Raw genomic sequence first — 21,188 nt, 5'->3', positions numbered from 1 at the left:
GGCTTGGGCAACCCATAATATGCTGGAGAAGTTTCCTGTTCTGTTCATTGTGGGGGTGATTTGCTCCCTGAGGTTCCAGGGGACAGAGACTGGGCAGTGCTAGAGATAAAACTTGGAGCTGCTACATACAAGGAGCACTGAACTTCTGCTAGGCACTAACTACGTTAGATGACTTAACACAAGACTTTTTAAAAAACATTGTTTACTCATTTTTGGTCATTTGGGTCACCCTTGGTGGTGCCCAGGGGTTACACCAGGCTCTGCACCAGGAATCACTCAGGGAACATATGGGATGCTGGGAATCAAACCTTGTTCTCCACATGCAAGGCAAGAGTCTTCCTGCTGTCCTGTGACTCCGGCTCCCCAAGCAAGTAAGACTTAGGGAGTGACTTCCTTAGTTTTTGGAAAGTGGCTGGAAAGAAAAATGGCTTTTCTCAATAGCCTGACCTTATTTACATTAAGCCTGTAGACTTACAGTTATTGGGATATATAGAGGCTCGTGCGTGTTGAAAGTGGCCTGGAGCGTGGCGGTAGTTGGGTAGTGGTCGGCCGAGCCTTACACATGAGCAAAGTCCCACGGAACTCAGATAGTGCGGAACTTTGTGATCTTGGACTCTGGGCTTAACGGGACTCAGGAGCAGAAATCCTCTGCCTGCTTCCCCCAATCTCCGGCCAATCCCAGCGGTCACACCCATAGGCCACCTCCTGGTGGTGCCAGATAATCTCATCGGCCACCCTCCAGAACCCACAGCTGATTCTCCTGGAATGGAGCATAAAATGAGGCCCCCATAACCATGCCCCCAGACTCGGCACCAGCCTGTTTCCACTCTGGGGCGCCCTAGAGGGGGGCGGGTGAGAGCCCTTCCCGCCCCAAGGGACCCAGCCCCGGCAGCTGACCTCCACTACCCAACCGCCACCATGCTCCAGGCCACTTTCCACACACTTGGGCCAAGCCTCATGCATGAGTGAACATATTCCTGGACTGCGAAACAGATCAACATAGAGGGAAAAAAATATATATATATATGTATATATATATATTTATATATATATATATGTATATATGTATGCCTCTCAGAGAGCCCGGCAAGCTCTCTGAGAGGTGTGAGAGTATCCTGCCCACACAGCAGAGCCTGGCAAGCTCCCCATGGCCTATTCCATATGCCAAACACAGTAACAATAATAAGTCTCATTCCCCTGACCCTGAAAGAGCCTCCAATCATTGGGAAAGGCGAGTAAGGAGAGGCTGCTAAAATCTCAGGGCTGGGACGAATGGAGACGTTACTGGCACCCGCTCCAGTTAATCGATGAACAACTGGATGACAGTGATAAAGTGGTAACAGTGATCTAAAAGGTGTAAGAAATGCAGGTAAAGCAGCAGCAGTTACTCATATTGACCACAAGATGGAGACGCTTAGTCATTTTTAGGGTTGGGACTGACTTGGTCTCAGGCTTCACTGAGGGTCGAGGACTTGGTTATAGTATATCACTAGGCGAGCGAGCTGCCAGTTCCCTTTTTGCTCTCAGACTAAAATCACTGAAATACATAAATTGGTTATGTAAAACACAATAATGAAATGTGTTACTCGGACTCCAAATATGGATATGTGAAGCAAGGGGATAAAAATCTGAGTTACTGTGGTGCTTTCAAAGAAGCCAATGGTGGCCCAAAGATCAGCACTAGGGCATTAGGCCATGTACAGAGCTGCCCGGGCTCAATCCTTGTGATGCCCATGGCGTCCCCGGGGCACTGATGTGAAGTGAAGAGGAGAGAGGCAGGAGAAAGGGGAAGCCTGAAAGAAGAAAATCTGCAGCTGCCACCTGGGAAAAACTGGAGAAATTTAGAACTGATAAGAGTGCTGTGGGGCTGGAGCGATAGCACAGCGGTTGGGCATTCGCCTTTCACGCAGTGGACTCGAGTTCGATTCCTCCACCCTTCTCGGAGAGCCCGGCAAGCTACCGAGAGTATCGCGCCGGCACGGCAGAGCCTGGCAAGCTACCCGTGCCTATTGGATATGCCAAAAACAGTAACAATAAGTCTCTCAATGAGAGACATTACTGGTGCCCGCTCGAACAAATCGAGGAGCAACGGGATGACAGTGATACAGTGAAGAGTGCTGTGAGCCTTGCTCCTTGTAGGCAAGGGAAGTGAGTCCTCGATGTTCCCTGGGCCGTTGGGGTCGATTGCCTTTTGCCTCAGAAAAGAATTTCAGGAGGAGATGGACAGTGAAGTAAAAGCAGGTTTTATCTGGAAGTTGGTGGGGAGAAGGGGGTGGGGGGTGAGAGTCAGCTGAGAGAGAGAGAGAGAGAGAGAATGTGGACTTTTTCCAGAGTGGAGAGCCCCAGGACACATCCTGGCACTAAGGTATGAAAGTCTACATCTCCAGAGATGCCGGCGACACGTGCCTGGGCACCACATGTGCTGGGCAGCAACCCGCGGGCACGCACTTTCCTCGTTCAAGTTTGCTCTTATAGGTTTCTTCCGAAGCCGCCCCACAAGGGCCTTTCTACCTAGGGGACAGTCTGCTCCTGGGGCGGTAGAAAGGGGAGCAGTTGATGGCCTTGGACACTCCTTTCCTGACCTTTGTTCCGGCCGGAGCTTTACTCAGAGACAATCCAGCTGTGCCGGCGCCAGGTGAAGGTCTCATCAGGTTTAGAGGTTTAGTTGCTGTATCCACAAGGTAGGGGTTTTAGCAGCATTAGGGCTAGGTGCCATGGGGGTGGGGTGAGGGTCCCTCTCCCTTCACCTGCTACCCTATATGGTCCCCCAAGTCCTGCCAGGAGTGAGCCCGCAGTGCAGGGTTAGGAGTGATCCCTGAGTACTGCCAGCTATAGCCCCCAAACATAAAACTGAAAATAAAAAAGTAATAATCATGAATTGCTGTTAATCACATAAAACACAGCATCAAGAACAGTAGGGGGAACTACTAATGGGATTGGTTATAAAAGGCAGGATGGTTAACCTCAGACTAGTGTTGAGAAAACTGGAGTCTGGAAGGAGTGTCCACACCACTACCTCTCCAAACGCAGGGCTCGATGTAAGAGTAAGACTTCGAGGGCCTTACACTGGGATCAGAGGACTGAAAATGTTCAGTGAGCAAGGAAAGCACACTCTGGCCATAATAGTCACTACATACTGATGGAGCAGAAGGACAAAAGTGAATATATTAAACAGCATCATAGTGCAAGTGAAAAGTTTTTAGGTGTAAGACATTAAAGGGAGTTTTAACAATGCTTAAGAAAAAACTTTTTAATTGAATCACTGTGAGCTACAGTTACAGAACTTTCATGTTTGAGTTTCAATTATCAATGATCAAACACCTGTCCCTCCACCAGTGTACATTTACTACCATCAATGTCCCCAGTATCCCTCCCCAGTCAAGTCCCATGCCTTTCCCTGCCTCTATGGCAGACAATTTCCCTCTTTCTCTCTCTCTACTTACGGGCATTATGGTTTGCAGTACAGATAGTGAGAGTCCATCATGTTTGGTCCTTTGTCTTCATTCAACACTCATCTCCCATCCCGAGCGATCCCTCCAACCATCATTGACTTTGTGATCCCTTCTCTATCCCAGCTGCCTTCCCCTCCAGCTCCAAGGTAGGTTTCTAACCATGGAGCAATCTTCCTGGCCCTTGTCTCTACTGTCCTTGGGTGTTAATCTATATTATGATATTTTATGTTCCACAAACGAGTGCCATCATTCTGTGTCCTCTTTCTGACTCATTTCACTTAGCATGATACTCTCCATGACCATCCACTTATAAGCAAATTTCATGACTTTGTCTTTCCTAACAGCTGCATAGTATTCCATTGTGTAGATGTACCAAAGTGGGGAGAAGGAGGTGGGGGGTGAGAGTCAGCTGAGAGAGAGAGAGAGAAGGAGAGAGAGAGAGAGAGAGAGAGAGAGAGAGAGAGAGAGAGAGAGAGCTTGAGGAGTGTCTGTTCTTGGGCACTCAGGTTGTTTCCAGATTCTGGCTACTGTGAACAGTGCTGCGATGAATGTACAGGTGCAGATGTCATTTCTAAAACTTCCTTGTTGATCATGTAGACAAAAAAAAAAAAGGATTTGAAAAACTTACTTGAAAAGTGTAACATATGCAAAGATAGCAGTTATAAATATCATTTCCTTCAAGATTTTGCTAATGAGATAAATATTACTCAACTTTCAAAGTTAGGCTACATAGGCTGGAGAGATAGTACAGCGAGTAGGGTGCTTGCCTTGTACACAGTTGACTCAGGTTTGATCCCCAGTATCCCACATGGTAACTCCTAGCACCACCAGGAGTAATTCCTGAGTGCAGAGCCAAGAGTAAGCCCTAAGCATCACTGGGTGTGGCCTCAAAATAAAAAAATAAATAAAATGTCTTTTAATAAGAAGATATATAGGCAACTAACTGACTGACTCTAGAGAAGTGTAGTTATCATTCAGCTTTAGAATGCCTTAAATAAAGTAAGCACCCCTTTTTAGACTATGAATACTGAGCACAGAGCCAGGAGTAAGCCCTAAGCACTAGCAGTTGTAGCTCCAAAACCAAAACCAAACAAAAACGGTAAAATTGGGTTTTCACTTTATCCCAAACCAGACATATGCAAATGCATGAGGTTTTTTTCGAGAAAAGATTGATTTCAAAATTTATCATTGTTCAGGAAGCTAGGTCCAAGGACTTATACACAAGCTTTGTACAAAAGGCCCGTGTTCAGTCTCTGACATTGCACAGTCCCCTGAGAACAAAGTTGGTAGTAACCTCTGAGCACGGTAGGGTGTATACCCAAAGCAAAAATATAAAAGATTTTTTTCTTTTGCTCAAGCACGGGGTATCATATTAACTAGATTTAAGGTAACATCACATGTATCTGTTAGTTACGTTCTAATTCATTACTGAAGGATGTGTCCATGCACTTTTCTTCGTGATCTATACATTAGTTACAGATATTCTTTTGCTTTTATAAAATATGACATAATAAAAGTTTAAAGCATGACTATAAAATAGACTATTCGGAAGGATACCTTTAGAGTTACACAGCTGGAAGTATAGTCAGAGATCTCTCCTACATCCCATTTCCCCTATTAACACCTTGCATTAAAATAGTCTACACAATACAAACTAACCTGGTGAAATATTTTAGTCTTTAATATGCACTTAAGAGCTGGAAATGTGAATAAAGAAAAGACTGATTATACAAATTCAAAATCACATATTTAAAATTAAATGAGACTCTTTCAAATGAAGAATAGTAATTGAATTTTGAAACGTTTGTATTAAACTCATTCGGCACAGTCATTTAATCCACACAACAGTCCAGTGTGAAGTAAATAGTAAAACTTGTATTCTTGTGTAGGACCAACTGGGGAGGGCCGCACACCTCTGCTTGGCTGTGGTGCTGGCACATTTTGGTGCGGTCTTTGCACATCGGGAGACGCCGTTGGAGTAGGGTGTGCTTGTTTGTACTGTGGCACACACTTGACTGCATGCTCAGGAGCAGTGCTCTGAAGAGAGAGATTCAGTGACAGTGAGGAAAGGTCCTAAGGAGCAGAGTCACCATCATCTCTATTCACTTGGGCCTCACCTTACTTGGGACATCAGTCTTGCATTTGCCAGAAGGTGCATTGACCACTGAGCCATGCCCCCTCCCCACCCCACCCCTGCTCCTCAAGCTTGGAAACTGAGAGACCTTCAAAGGCCTTGATGTACATACCAGCTCTACTAGGTCGGCACAATAATATGCATTTCTTATCACTGTATCACTGTCATCCCATTGATCATCAATTTGCTCGAGCGGGCGCCAGTAACGTCTCCATTTTGAGCAGCCCCTATTTACTCGTTCTTCCCAGCAGTGCTGCATTGGAGGCTCTTTCAGGGTAAGGGGAATGAGACCCATAATTGTTACTGGTTTGGGCATATCGAATATGCCACAGAGAGCTTGCCAGGCTCTGCCGTGCTGGCACGATGCTCTTGGTACCTTGGTTTCTCTTGATATCTTGGTGTCTCTGAGAGGGAGAAGTAGGCTATAAGAGGTTACCTTTGTTAGCCAGAGGCAATGGATTAGCCTTCCAGAACTCTCTCCTCCACACATGAAGAAAGAGAGAAAGCTCCAACCCCTTTATTATGCTGCTGGTTCCCCCAGCCATCAGCTGCCCTTCTATGGCTTTCTAGGGACTTTCCAAAAGTCACTCTTTTAACACAAACTCAGAGTGGTTGAAAGCCATGTATTGCCAGAAACAACTGAAGGAAGGGCAGCTAGAACCCTGGTGGGTCTGAGTAGTGGGCCGGTAAAAGAAGTTACGTAGAACAAGTTATTCGGGCCAGAAGATAACCATTTCACTTCTATCATCTAAATCATTTCAAGAGCAAGGAGCAAATGCCCTAACAAAAGATGTTTCTATTGCTCTAATAAGATGCATTTCTTATATTAGCTAGAAGTCTGAAATTTTGTCACCTCTCTTTATTCCAAGCTGGGAGATGACGCAGATGCCAGATGACTGGCCCATCCCACTTTCCACAGATTGGTAAATAAGAACGGGGCGGGCGGGGAGGGCTCAGGGGCTGGAAAAGAGGCGGGGAGGGAACTAACCCTGAGCAGGAGAGGTGAGGAGGACAACCCCAGAGAGCGGAAGCCCAAGGTGCTGCGGGAGTCTCTTCACCATGGCCGGAAGCAAGGAGCTATTGGTGCTGGAAAACTTCATAGACGGAAAATTTTCCGCTTGCAGCTCATATATAGATTCTTATGATCCATCGACAGGGACTGTGTACTGCAGAGTACCAGATAGTGGAAAAGAAGAGGTGAGTGAGTTCACCTAGAGAAAATGCAAATGTGCCTAAGAGGTTGGTGCGTCATTTTAGTCAATTTGGTTAGTAGCTATATAATTAAACTATATGTTAGCTAATTTAACTGCATTCTCTTTAATGAAACTTTTAACTTTCTGGAAGCAAAGGGGTTTGGGAGAAAGAAAAAAAAGAGAGCCCATTAATCATTAGTGGAAGAGAATGGCTAATTTTAGAAATGGTCATAGTGTAAAAGAACCTTTGGTTCCCTGTCATAAAGTTCAGTGACTTTTGCCTGCATAATGAAGTAGAGCAGCCTGGAGCTTCTATATGGCCATCTTCCAGAGGTGTCTTGGAAACAGCGCTGCTTGGGAAAATGATTGGGATTTTTAAGGCAGGAGAAAATCTCCCCTTTATCTGTCAATTGTTGCCTAGATGTCCAATATGTATGCTTTTTAATTTTTAAGAAAATGTGTTACTTTGCAAAAATAAAAAAAAATGTTACTTGGCTAATAGGAACAAAATTTGAAAACTCCAGGATTTTTCTTTTTCTTATCCTCTAGTAGTTCCTCATGTCTTCAACACACCCAATAAAACAAAGCCGACCATTTATTTTTTATTTTTAAATTCAAAATTTTTCATAATTTCACTCGGAAAAGCCGGCCATTTAAATGACGAAACTCAAAATCCAATTCCTAGATACTTTTGGAGTTGAAACTGTTACTGTCTTATTCAAAGTTCTTCATGTCACATACATCTTTTCTAGGGCTGTGTAAATAATGGTATTTGGAAGATTTTTATGAACATGTGAGATTTATTTGATTGATTATCAATAATTACACCAAGAAGCTAAATAAATTTTTAGAGATGAACATGGCTCATGTACATAGTTTAGCATTTCTCATCTGGGGGCCATATGACCCCCGGAAGAACCCTCAGGATGTTTCAAGGTGCCACAGGAGAAAACCACGTAAAATGAAGGTCATGGGAGAAGATTTGGGGCCAATCCAGGTAAAACAGAAAGGCTTAGGAAGAGTAGAAAGCAAGGTCACAAGGGGTCATGTTTGGAAAATGATTGTGAAACACTAGTCTATGCCATCATAAAGGGAATTTTATATATATATATATATATATATATAATTATATATATACCTCTCAGAGAGCCCGGCAAGCTACTGAGAGTATCCCACCCGCATGGAAGAAACTGTCAAGCTCCCCGTGATGCCAAATATAGTAACAATAGCAGGTCTCATTCCCCTGACCCTGAAACGAGCCTCTAATAGTTGGGAAAAACGAGTAAGGAAAGGCTGCTAAAATCCCAGGGTTGGGACAAATGGAGACGTTACTGGAGCCTGCTCGAGTAAATCGATGAATAACGGGATGACAGTGACAGTGACAGTCTAATCTCCATGGGCTTTAATTTGTTCAAACTCAAAGAACTAGATACTTTTAAGAGAAAATTATGGGGTTTTCATACATAAATAATTATGTACAATTTTTTAAAAAAACAGAACTAATTCTTCTCTAATGATATTTCCATGTGAATTATATTAACAAAAAACCTTCAGACTTAGTACTAAAGTCCATAAGTATTGGCTAATCTGCAGATTACAATATAACATGTTTTGTTTGCTTCAAATAACACAGGAGAGCTATAACCCGGCTCAATCAGGTCAACCTGAGACAATCTTCCTTGTCTCAGAATGTTTTCCAAAATGCCTTTAAAATGAAAACACACTGACTGCTGCAGAAATACTTTCTGCAGCTCAAACAGTCTCAGAAAAATAGAAACAGACACACTCACCTTCCTGGACAGTCAGAGACATTTGGGAACTCCTAGTATTCCAATCTGCAAATACTCTCTCTTACCCACTGAGCCTCAAGTTTTGTTCAGGCTTGAAAATACATTCACCAGGGGCTGGAGTGATAGCACAGCGGGTAGGGCGTTTGCCTTGCACGCGGCCGACCTGGGTTCAAATCCCAGCATCCCATATGGTCCCCTGAGCACCGCCAGGAGTAATTCCTGAGTGCAGAGCCAGGAGTAACCCCTGTGCATTGCCAGGTGTGACCCAAAAACAAAAAAAAAAAAAGAAAAAAAAAAAGAAAATACATTCACCATCAAAAGGGCAACACAGCACAATCAACAGTCACTTCCTCTCATCCAGCTTTTGTCCTATGCTTTGCTTTCACAAAGCCCTTTAACAGGAACTGTCCGAATATGAATAATATTATTTCACCAAGAATTGGGTTTTAACTTTGTGATGCTAAGATACTTAGATCAATGGCCTCTCTCTCTCTCTAACACAATTCCTCGCACACATTAATTGATCATCTATTAACTAACATTAATAATTATACTTTATTAACATTAATTATTGATTTATAGTAATAAATATTAATATTAACTGATTTATAGTGATTATAAATACACACACACAAACTCCCTAAATGTGGAGGCATTTGGATTATGTCACTGCAGTCACAAGCAAAAACCAGTCAAACTGTATGGCTTTAAAAAATGAGTTCATCATCATCATCATCCCATTGATCGTCAAATTTCTCAAGCAGTCTCTGTAATGTCTCCATTTGTCCTATCCCTGAGATTTTAGAAGTCTCTTCTTGCTCGTCCTTCCCAACAATGCCGCATTGGAGGCTCTTTCAGGGTCAGGGGAATGAGACCCATCATTGTTACTGTTTTTGGCATATGAATACACCACGGGGAGCATGACAGGCTCTCCCATGTGGGCAGGAAACTCTCCGTAGTTTGCTGGTTCTCCCAGAGGGAGAACTAGGCTATAAGATTTCGGGGAGCTTGGTTTTAAGTCTCTGGATGCTGGGCATTGATGGGATTACAGGGCGCCGGGGGCAGTCCCTGGGTGTGACTGCCTAGCTACTGGAAAATGGGAAGTCTGGGTGGAAGAGGCCCAGTCCTGATCCAAGCAGGCTTGGAGATCTCAGCCCCAGGTCCTGCACACCTGGGTTCCTCTGCCCATACCTTCATGCGTGAGGCTCGTCCGAACGTGTGGAGAGGGGCCTTGAGCATGGCTGTGGATCGGGACTGGGCCTCTTCCACCCATATTTCTCATTTTCCAGTAGCTAGGCAGTCACACCCAGGCAATGCCCCTGCCCCCCCCCCCCCCCCCCATCAAAGGCCAACATCCAGACACTTAAAAGCAAGCTCCGGAAGAGAGCAACACAGAGAGTCTCTGGCCCGTGCGCCTGACTGTCTTCCCTGGGGCCCCTTGGAAGGGATGGGCTCCAGCTTCCCACCCTGCCCCGAGCAGAGTTCCCATGGCCGAAGACCTCCAGAGCCTTAACCTTAGCAAAAAATGAGTTACAACACTTAATATCTGTGACCTTACCTTTGTGGCAAGGGGGCATTTGGGGGCATTTTGGGACTACATGGAGCACTTCTCAGGGGCTATTCCTGGCTCTGTACTCAGGAACGGCACATGTTGGTGCTGGAATTGAACGGGGTGAGGCGCATGCAAGGTGAGTGTCTTAACTTCTTTACTATCTCTTTGGACCTATGGCCTGAATCTCCATGTACCGCTTTCTTCTCTTGTATAAAACTGGTATAATAAAACCACCTATTTCATAGTATTTTGCCTAGAAGTTAGTACATATGTACTCTATATTACTTGGATATAAAGCATGAGTCAAAAGATGCCACGACTTGAATTATATGGAAACTCAGAAACTCTGACTCGATTTGAGCTTTCTGTTCACAAGAATTCAAGATTTCTCTGTTGACTTTTCATACTGAAGAGCTGCACATCTTCCCATCCTCAGCATTTGGTAAAGACCAGCACCAAAGTCCATCTCTTCTTCAAGTCTACAGGTCACATTAGGGGCGCAGTTTTGAGGTGAAAACACCATCTTTCCGTAAATTTAGGGGTAGCTATTTGGGCCACACCTGTCAGTGCTCAGGGACCACTCCTGGTTCTGTGCTCAGGAGTCTTCCTCAGCAGTACTCAGGGACCATATGTTGTTAGGGATTGGACTGGGGCCTCTTGCATGCAAAGCATGTATCCAGTCCTTTGAGCTATCTCTCTGGCCTCCAGGCATTTAAGATAAAGACAAGTGTAAAAAAACATCTGGCAGGGGAAGACTGAGGGAGAGCCCCAGGGGCTCTCCCCATTGGCTGCCCCCGGGGTTTCAGGGGGTCGGTCCTGGGCTCCTCGCCCATCCAGGGCAGCCCGGGCCATGAGGCAAATGGAGGAGGAAACGAGGGCCAAGCCAGTTGACTGATCAGTTGCCATTTATTCCATTCTCTCCACGCGCCTGTTCCAGTCTCTCTGAGCTCCCCATTTCTCCTCTCTCCTCTCTCTCCCCCAGCACTCTCCCTTCCTAGCTCCTCACTCCATCCCCGCTCTCTGGATTCTCTTCCTCTTCACTAGTCTCTCCCTGCCCCCCCTCCTCCCACACTTGTCTCTCTCCTCCTTGCCCTCTAGGCTACACACACACACACACACACACACACACACACACACACACACACACACACACACACACACACACACACACACACACAGTCTGGTATCAAAATCAACATAAGGAAGCCCTTCCTGAGGGCCCACCAGGTTCAAAGGAAACACCACCTAGGGGCATTCCAAAGCCCTTCCTGACTTGTCAGCAGGCTAAATACCTCTTAAGGTGTTTTTCTCCTTTCCTCAGTCCAAAAACTCCATCTACATCTTAATACTAGTTATTTTTGTATGGATACAATAAGAGATACATTGGGGCTTGTAAGGCAGCTCTCCTGACTCTTGCCACAGACTCAGACTACAGCGCTCAGGCAAGATTAATCATTCCTAACCCTAGCAGGGTCCAAATCTAGTTATTGCTTCTTGGTTCATGACAGCATTTGTCCATGGCAAAGCTCTTAACTTACAGTTAAGCATTAAGCACTTTGGCCAGGCCCATCTCAATGCCAGGGTAGCACATAACTCACCGCTTGCCCCGGATCCGTCCCTTCCCTAGTCGAGACCCTGCTTTTGGGGGTGCTAGGAAGTAAGGGCCTCTGAGGCTTAGGTCGAGAGAGAATAGATGCCCAGGAGGAATAGAACATGTAGAGTCAAGTTACAAAAGCATAGCATTTGCTACAGTCTTCCTGTGCCCTTACAAAAGGACATGGCTCTGAATAAACTATGCAGAGGACTCAAAGAGAACAGAAAAACAATATTTTTAAGTTAACAGAACACAAAGAAGTTACAAATAAACACAGAGGAATGGGAGCACTGTGATGGGAGTAAGCCAATAAACCTAAACTACCTGAGGCTATGTTATCTTACAGACAAGAATTTTTTTTTTTTAATTTTGTGAGCACTGCTGAAGGTGATGCACTGTGCATAAAGAAAAGGAGAGAGGACTGTAGATCATGCTTTGGGTGAAATGGTCAGCACAGGTACAGGTGGCTGAGTCAGACCAGGTGATTCTAGAAAGAAGCTTATAGTTGCAGAAAGTCTGTGAGGAAGGATTGTGCGGTTAACCCAGGACTTGTTGTCAACAGGGTTGTAAGTGATTTATACATGTTAATCAGTCAGATGAGTGGGGAGAGGAAGAGAAGAAACTACCGGTTTGCTTAAATTAGAGACTGCCCATAAGAAAAAAGGAAGGGAACAGCCTGAGAATTTATTTGCCTTCATGAATTGACCTTGCCAACATAGTTTTAGATTTAGCTGCGAAACCAGTACCCTCATATGTGTTTAAGCATGATGATCCTGGGTTATGCCATAGCAGGCTGACAGGTGGTTTGAGGTGAATCCTTTGCATATATGAGAGCTTGAGTTCAATTGCCAGCATTTCAAAAAAAAAAAAAAAAGCTGTGTGATCTCTGGCAAATTGCATGAGCTCTCTGTGCTTCAGTTTCCTCATCTGTGAAGTAACAATACTCACATTATACAATTTTTAAAAATGTGTTAATTAACTAAATAACCTGTGTGAAATATTTAGCAGTAATTAAGAGATGACATAATGGATAATGTGAAGTTGAGAAGAGTTTCCAAGGATGCAATTTTAAACAAAATTTGAGCCTTGAGCCTTTATTAGAGAAATAAGAGCTAAAAATGCTTTCGAACTTTAAGCCTTTTAAAACTTTTTACTCTAAAGCTTTGAGAACTTTTCACTCCAAAGGTGTAAAATCTTTAGAACTTTTGTACTTTTTTTTCAGGAATGTTTATTGAGATATAGTGACATACAAAGTTGTTCTTAATAGAGCTGTTTCAACAATGTTCCAACATCAATCCCACCATCAATGTCCTCTTCTCCCCACAAATGTCTCCAGGTCCCACCCTGCCCACCAGCTTGCCCCGATGGTAGGCATATAACAAATTTATTTCATACAACTTCGTCCAATAAAACTTAAAGAAGTGGTAAATAAAATTATTAGAAGGTATCACTTGTATCACTTGTCATCCCATTGATCTTTGATTTGCTCGAGTGGGCACCAGTAATGTCTCCATTTGACCCTGTCACGTGCAAGTGTAGCCCAAAGATATCTGCTCACTCCAGGAACAGGAAGAGCCTCAAACCATTCATTCAGGGTTTTGACGAAGAAGTCTGACCATGTTGTTGGTGGGTGGTCACATGGTCTTTTGACATCCCATGGAATCCAGTTTTTAGAAAGTAAATCCAGTTATTAGAAGATAAATCAGTAAAAGTCAGTTTGTGATGATTAATTGCTATATGTTTTTAACCTTTCTTAGGTAAAATGCACATGATGAGAAGTTTCTCCTATTCTTTAAAGGAGCTCTTTTAGAGCTTTTTGCAAAACTGGTTTAAAGGCTATGAATTCCCTAAGCTGTTACCTGTCTGTGAAGCTCCATAACATTCCTAGAAATATGAATATAGCTAGTTTGAGTATTCATGGTGAGGTGTTCCTCTCCTTGAGTTTTTGTATGGTGTTCTTCCATATTTTTCTAGCCCATTAGATGTATCTGCTGGACATCTTATGGGCTTTCCTTCTTCAATTTTGCTACATTTAATATTCTATCTCCATCTTTGGATTTAGTCATTTTAAGTACAGTGTGTCCTGGAGTTCTCCTGAGTGAGTGTACTTTTACTGGGACCCTTTAGGCCTCATGAATCTCAGTGCCTGTAATTTTCAACTATGAAAAGTTCCACTACCCAGCCACCACCACGCTCCAGACCGTTTTCCAGACACTCAGGCTGAACCTCACGCGTGAGTGAAGCCCCACAGAACCAGATAAAGCAGAACTTTGTGACCTTGGACTCCAGGCTCAACGAGACCCGGAAACAAGATCCTCTGTCTGCGTCCTCCAATCTCTGGTGCCCCAGGGATCACACCCAGACGACCCACCTTACTGGTACCAGATAAATACCTCACCGGCCAATCTCCACTACCTCCACTACCCAGCCACCACCACACTCCTGGCTGCTTTCCGGACACACCATCAGACACTTAATACCCATTTTCCATAATTTCTGCACCATATTTGATGGGGTTCAAATATGTTCACACTATGGGAACACCTGTAAGGGTGATTAGAGGCCACCATAAAAGCCTCCATCTCTCTCGGAGAACCCAGCAAGCTACTGAGAGTACCCCACCTGCACAGCCTGGCAAGCTACCCATGGCATATTTGATATGCCAAAAACAGTAACAACAATGGGCCTGACACTGAAAGAACCCCCAATACGGCAGCTTTAAGAAGGATGAGCAAGGAGAGACTGATAAAATCTCAGGGAGGAACTAGACTGCCAAAAAGAAGAAGGACTAAAATGACTGTACTTTCAACACACATATGCTGGCATTGGAAGCATCCATCGAGGACCTGATGGTGCAAGCACAGAAGATCAATTACAATATCATTGGTCTGACCAAAATGAGAAGGCATCAATCACATCATGCCATTTTCGACACTGGAAAAGAACTCTTCCTCAGAACATGCGACAACAGAGGTGTCGATGTCATTGGTGTCCTTGTCAACAAGAACTTAGCCATGAGCTAATGTCCGAGCTCCGAAAGCTGTGCAGAGAATCGATAAAGGAAGACCTCAAAGAGAGAAGAACAGCAGTGTTGGCCAATGTGGAAAAAGCCGGGGGAAGTATTTGCAACGCTTGCCTGTCCTTCGCCAACTACAAGACCAAGATGACTGCCCTCCGATGTCCCGATGGATCTATCACATCTTCCAGAAAGGCAATGGAGAGGATTATTCATGACTTCTACTCAGATATCCTCAATAGCCACGTCCACCTGCCCACATACCAAATTCCGTAGGATGGATATGTTGTTCCCAATATCTCCCTTCTGAAATCTGACTGCCATTTCATCAGTAAAGATGCATACAGCACCCAGTCCAGACAAGGTCAGACCCGAACACCTGAAGAATCTGCTTCCAGTACTCGTCAATACACTGGCTTAGCTCTTCACATGCTACCTGTCTGAATGCAAGGTTCCATCCCAGTGGAAAACCAGCAGGACCGTTCTGTTGTACAAGAAGGGAGACATCCATGACATCAGCAACTATCACCTGATCTGCCTGTTGTCCCTCATCAACAAGTTGTTCACTTGAGTCATCCTGAATAGAATAGGCAGAACACTAGACTAGGGACAACCATGTGAGCAAGCTGGGTTCCGAAAAGGATTCAGCACAATTGACCATATTTACACAGTGACCAAGCTTATCGAAGTTTTGCAAGAGTTCAAGATGCCGCTCTGTCTAACGTTCATTGATTTAAAGAAGGCCTTCAAGTCTGTTGAGACAGAAGTGGTCATCGAAACCCTAGCCAAATAGGACATTTAAACTCAATACATCAAGAATCTCCATGAACTGTATTACGGGTTCACCACCAGGATTTCACCATTCTACAAGGAAGTGATCATTGATGTAAAGAGAGGGGTTCGTCAGGGTGATACCATTTCACCGAAACTCTTCAGTGCCACCCTCGAAATGTCATGTAATGACTGAAATGGGAAGGAATGGGAGTGAAATTAGATGGTCGGCAACTATACCACCTCTGCTTCACTGATGACATCGTTCTCATAACACCAAACATTAGCCAAGCAGCACAAATGCTGGCTGACTTCAACCACGAGGGTGGAAAGGTCAGACTGCAGCTGAATCTCAGCAAAACAATGTTAATGAAAAACGAACTAGTCCCTGATGTTCCATTTGCTCTCAATGGAATGAACATCTCCGAATGCAGCAGCTATTTGTACCTGGGTCGAGAACTCAATGTGAGGAACGACTTGGCACCAGAACTGCGCAGGAGGAAGAGAGCAGCGTGGAACGCCTTCAAGAGTGTTGAAAAAGTGGTTAAGAGGATGAAGAACCTCCAGCTCTGGGCACATCTTTTCGACTCTACCATTCTTCCTGTACTAACATACGCCTCAGAGACTTGGCCCCTATGCAAACAGGATGGGAACACTATTCGGGTTTCCTAAAGAGGAATCGAAAGAGCTATGCTAGGATTATCATGTTTCACTCAAGTGAGAGAAGGAATCTGGAGTTCCAACCTCCATCGATGGTCAAGAATCAGGGATGCTGTCTCCTTTGCCAAGGCACCAAAAATCAGATGGGTCAGACATGTAATGCAATTCAGAGATGACTGCTGGACTAGAGCTGTCACTGACTGGATTCCATGGGACAGACGTCAAAAGACTGCATGACTGCCCACCAACGAGATGGTCAGACTTCTTTGTCAAAACCCTGAATAAACGATTTAAGGCTCTTCCTGTTTCTGGAGCGAGTAGATATCATTGGGCTACAGTAGCACGTGACAGGGACCAATGGAGATGTTACTGGCACCTGCTCGAGAAAAACCAAGATCAATGGGATGACAAGTGATACAAGTAACAAGTGTTAATGTTTTCAGTGCTATTGTTTTCACCCATGGAGCTTCGTGGATTTCTAGAGTTTCCCCCATTGGTTTTCTAGTGCTACTGCTATGTGGGTGAGTCTTTGTAGTTAACTCCCTTGGAAGAGGCTGAAGGATTAAGATGGAGATTGCCTGTGGTCTTCCTGCTCTTCCTCATGGAATTGCAGGAAGGATAACTCTGAGTAGCATGTTATTTGTTGCGTAGTTATGTTGAGTGGCTGTATAAGTGGTTGTGTGCTTCAGAAGCTGTGTTGTGGGTCCTTAACATGGTGCAGATCAGGTGTGGAGTTTGATGGGACCCACCCAGGAGGGAGGGGTTCTGCCTCTCATTCAAAATAGACCTAGTGATATCAGCTGGAGGCAAATTCCACCTGAGATGATACAGCAGCAAGCAGAAGGTCCTATAGCTTCTACACATTTTGACTATTTCCCCTTTCACATAATCATCAGAAATTAGTTATATTTAGGGGCCAAAGAAGTAGTACAGGAAATAAGACACTTGCCTTCCACACAGGCCATTAATGGCCTGACTAAAGAGCCAGAGCAAAGAGCCTGAGCAAAGATCCCTGAGCAAAGAACCAGGAAGAAGAAAGCCCTGAGCATCTTGGGTATGACATACCCCCAACACACACATAAATCTATATTTTGAAATGATGATGATGATGATGATGATGATGATCATCATCATCATCCCATTGATCGTCAAATTTCTCGAGTGGTCTCAGCAACCTCTCCATTCATCCTATCCCTGAGATTTTAGAAGCCTCTCTCTACTCGGCCTTCCCAATAATGCCGCATTGGAGGCTCTTTCAGGGTCAGGGGAATGAGACCCAGCTTGTTACTGGTTTTGGCATATGAATACACCATGGGAAGCTTTCGAGACTCTCCCATGTGGGCAGGAAACTCTCGGTAGCTTGCCAGTTTCTCTCAGAGGGAGAAGTAGGCTATAAGATATCGTGCGGGCGCTTTTCAGCTGTGTGCTTCTGGGAGCTTGCTTTTAAGTCTCTGGATGTTGGCTGTTGATGGGATTATGTGGCGCAGGGGGCAGAACCTGGGTGGGACCACCTAGCTATTGGAAGATGGGAAATTGGGTGGAAGATGCCCAGTCCTGATCCCAGCAGACTTGGAGGTCTCAGCCCCAGGTCCTGCACACCTGGGTTCCTCTGCTGGTACCTTCATGCGTGAGGCTCATCCAAACGTTTGAAATGATAAAAATACATATTTGTCTGACTCCAACAGTTTCTTTTTGATAATGTAGCTATTATATTCTGCATACCTTGGGGGAAAAGGGAGCATTTTCCCTTGGTCTATGAGATGTTCTGCTTTATCGATCACATGATTATGGCTTTGCGAGGACTCAGATTTGGGGACTACAGAAGTTTTGAAATTAGAAAAGAAATAAAATTTGATTCTGCAGCCACTATCTGAGAGCTGTCCTCTTCCTTGGCTCCCCACAGGTCCAAGCTGCCGTAGCAGCAGCCCAAGCGGCCTTTCCTGCCTGGTCATCCAGGAGCCCGCAGGAGCGTTCACAGGTGCTGTACAGGCTGGCCGACTTGCTGGAACAATCGCTGGAGGAGTTTGCCCAGGCAGAATCCAAAGACCAAGGTGAAGGCCACATACTCACCTGAAGAATGGATCCCAATGTGTTTGGGGTTCCACAGCTTTCTCTCAAGTAGAGCTTTGATCTGAGAGCATCTGACTCTGACTCAAGGCTTCATGGAAATAATTGACTTGGGTGGTGCTGATCCATGTCCACACCCTACCTGTCAGAAATGACTTAAAAATGTTTCATTGGTGCTAGAGATAGAGGTGGAAACATAATCAATGAGGTTTGACACTGATGCATTTTAATCTCTCGCTGATGGTAAAACTATTCATGGAGCCAAACCCAAATTCAAGAGTAAGGGATGCAAACTCTTACCCTTTCACAGAAAGAATCGCAAAGAAGTCTGGTAAAGGGCCTGGCTCGCAGGGATATATGGAAATTAAGGAGAAACTTTCAAAGATAATTTAAAGAGCAGTTTTACTTTAAAAATTTGTAGAGGGCTGGAGAGAGAATACAGCAGGTAGGGCACTTTCCTTTCACACAGCCCACCCAGAATCCCCAGGATCCCAGATGGGCCCCTTCCAAGAGTGATTTCTGAGCACAAAGCCAGGAGTGTGGGTGTGCTGGGTGTGGCCCCAAACAAAAAACTAAACATGTAGACAAAAAAGAAAAAAAGAAAAGAAATGCATTTACTTAGAAATGTCTCCCATAAGTGAGTCACTATTTCAATCCCAACACAGCTTTCCAAATATTAACTTTTCCCTACTGGTCAAGGCAATGGAGTAATGCCTGTGTATCTTTACAAAAATATACATTAGGAAAGGCAAAGATCTCTTAACACTGTATGCATGCTACACACCAGCCTTACAGTAGGGGGCAGCCTAATCTCAAAGCCTTTAAGATTACAATGTTTCTTTCTTCCTTTTTTTTTTTTTTTTTTAAATTTTTTGGGTCTCACCCAGGCATGAACAGGGGTTATTACTGGTTCTGCATTCAGGAATTACTCCTAGGGGTGCTTGGGGGACCATATGGGATACTGGGAATCAAACCTGGGTGAGCTGCGTGCAAGGCAAACACCCTATCCACTGTGCTATATTGCTCCAGCTCCTTACAATGTTTCTTGCTGGTGTTATTGCCACTGTATCTCCTGCAAAGATACCTGTATACCAACCCACAGAAGTCTGTGCTTCCCTCTTTGTTTAATCCAGGATGTAGGACAGTTGGGACACTTGCCACACAGAGGCGGCCCTCAGGTGTTCTGCTGTGTGCTCATCTTAATGACTCCGTCATGTACTGAAAAACCTTTAATACACACACCACATGTTTATTATTAAGATAGTTTGTGTGTGTGGTGTGCAAACACAGTTGTTTTAACACGCAGTTTTCCAACCCCTTTGTGGCCTTTATGAAGTTCAATGATTTTGAATTGAACGCGCTGGCGTGGGTGAAGTGGCAGCATCTGGTAAATTCATAATCATCACTGTTAATTGTTTAATGCACAAAGCAAAGATGAATTGACTCATCTTCAGGCTCCCTTCCCAGTTTATCTTGTAACCTCACACCTAATTATTGCAGTTTTATTGGGCAACTGAGGCTACTTTAGTGTGAGTTGGAAACTATGTGACAGAGTATCTCCACCAAGTCGGGAGTGTAGCCCATTGACGGTGCCTTTCTGTTGTGACTTCTTACAGGGAAAACCATCACCATGGCAAGAACCATAGACATTCCGCGATCCGTACAGAACTTCCGGTTCTTTGCCTCCTCTATCCTGCACCACACATCGGAGTGCACGCAGATGGACCACCTGGGCTGTATGCACTACACAGTGAGGGAGCCGGTGGGAATCGGTGGGTGCTGAGTGGGGCAGAAAGATGCTTTGTTCTGTCTAGAACTGACCTAACAGAAGAGGCGAAAGGGAGAAACTGAATTCTATTTGGACTGGAAATCAGTTGGTCTCCAAAATCTATTTCCAGTTTATTTTCTTTGTCAAATTCCCTACTGTTTCCCAACACACTGTTCTTGAGAAATCACAGAAAAAAACGATACTGAGATTAAGCTCACATTTCAAGATTATTTTGCTTCTGATATGAGAAACAAAAGTCTATTTCCAGAGAGCGTTGTGCATAAGGTAATGAGCTTTGGATATCTGTTGCGTTAAGTTATGTAACATTTGTGTGTTTGAGTATTTTTACCTGCAAGACTGGGAAAATAGTTTAATTATATACATAGATACATATATGTATGTATCTAGGGGCCAGATATAGTACAGTGAGTAGGGCACTTGCCTTGCATGCAGACAACACAGATTCGATCACTGGAACCCCATATGTTCCCCAAATCTTCCAGGAGTGGTCTCTGAATGCAGAACCAGGACTAAGCCCTGAATACCACTGGGTTTGGCCCAAATAACAATAAAACTATATATATACATATATGCACATATAGTATATACATACATACATATACACGTGTGTTTTACATATTTTTGTGGGATATTTTTTTGGGGGGGGCATACCCTATGGAGCTTACTTCTGGGTTCGTGTTCAGGGACCACTCCTAGCAATGCTCTGAGAACCGTATGCCTGTGTACTAGGGATAGAAACTGGGTTGGCAGCATGCAAAGCAAGTACCTGAATCCTGTACTATCTTTTCAGCTCCACATATGTTTACTTATTATATTATACTCCCTTACGGTTTTTCTTTCTGCCTCATAGAGTACACACAAATTTCTGCAAAAATTCAAATAGCCACAAGATGGCACTATTTCTCCGAGATTATTAACTGTTACTTGGTACAGTTTATGATGCAGTGAAAGAATATACACTAAGAGGGAAAAAATGAGACATCTTGTCACTTTGACTATTTGAACTCATTAGCAATCATGTTTTTGTGAGTTATGAAAAGCTCAAATTGCCACTTAGGAACTGTGCTAAGACATTATGCTGCAAAAATATTGTTACCCCCTAACATACCCAGTTTTCACTGGGAAACTTTGTAATATAAAGTTATCTGTTTACTTTTACAGAATGAGGCA

At 44.2% G+C, this 21,188-nt stretch overlaps 1 protein-coding gene across 1 annotated transcript in view; it reads left to right on the top strand.

The window, feature by feature from the left end:
• Positions 1 to 6,618: 6,618 nt before the first annotated feature.
• The window catches only part of ALDH8A1 (aldehyde dehydrogenase 8 family member A1), a 33,443-nt gene continuing 18,873 nt past the window's right edge, over positions 6,619 to 21,188 (top strand). The window contains exons 1-3 of the mRNA XM_004609015.2: positions 6,619 to 6,783; positions 18,066 to 18,213; positions 19,846 to 20,001. Of these exons, the coding sequence (XP_004609072.1) occupies positions 6,646 to 6,783; positions 18,066 to 18,213; positions 19,846 to 20,001 (442 nt within the window). The 5' untranslated portion in view covers positions 6,619 to 6,645. The remainder of the gene's footprint in view (positions 6,784 to 18,065; positions 18,214 to 19,845; positions 20,002 to 21,188) is intronic.

The sequence above is a fragment of the Sorex araneus genome, chromosome 4 (genome assembly GCF_027595985.1).
Source record: "Sorex araneus isolate mSorAra2 chromosome 4, mSorAra2.pri, whole genome shotgun sequence".
Lineage (NCBI taxonomy): Eukaryota > Metazoa > Chordata > Mammalia > Eulipotyphla > Soricidae > Sorex > Sorex araneus.
This window is presented reverse-complemented; position numbering and strand designations above follow the sequence as displayed.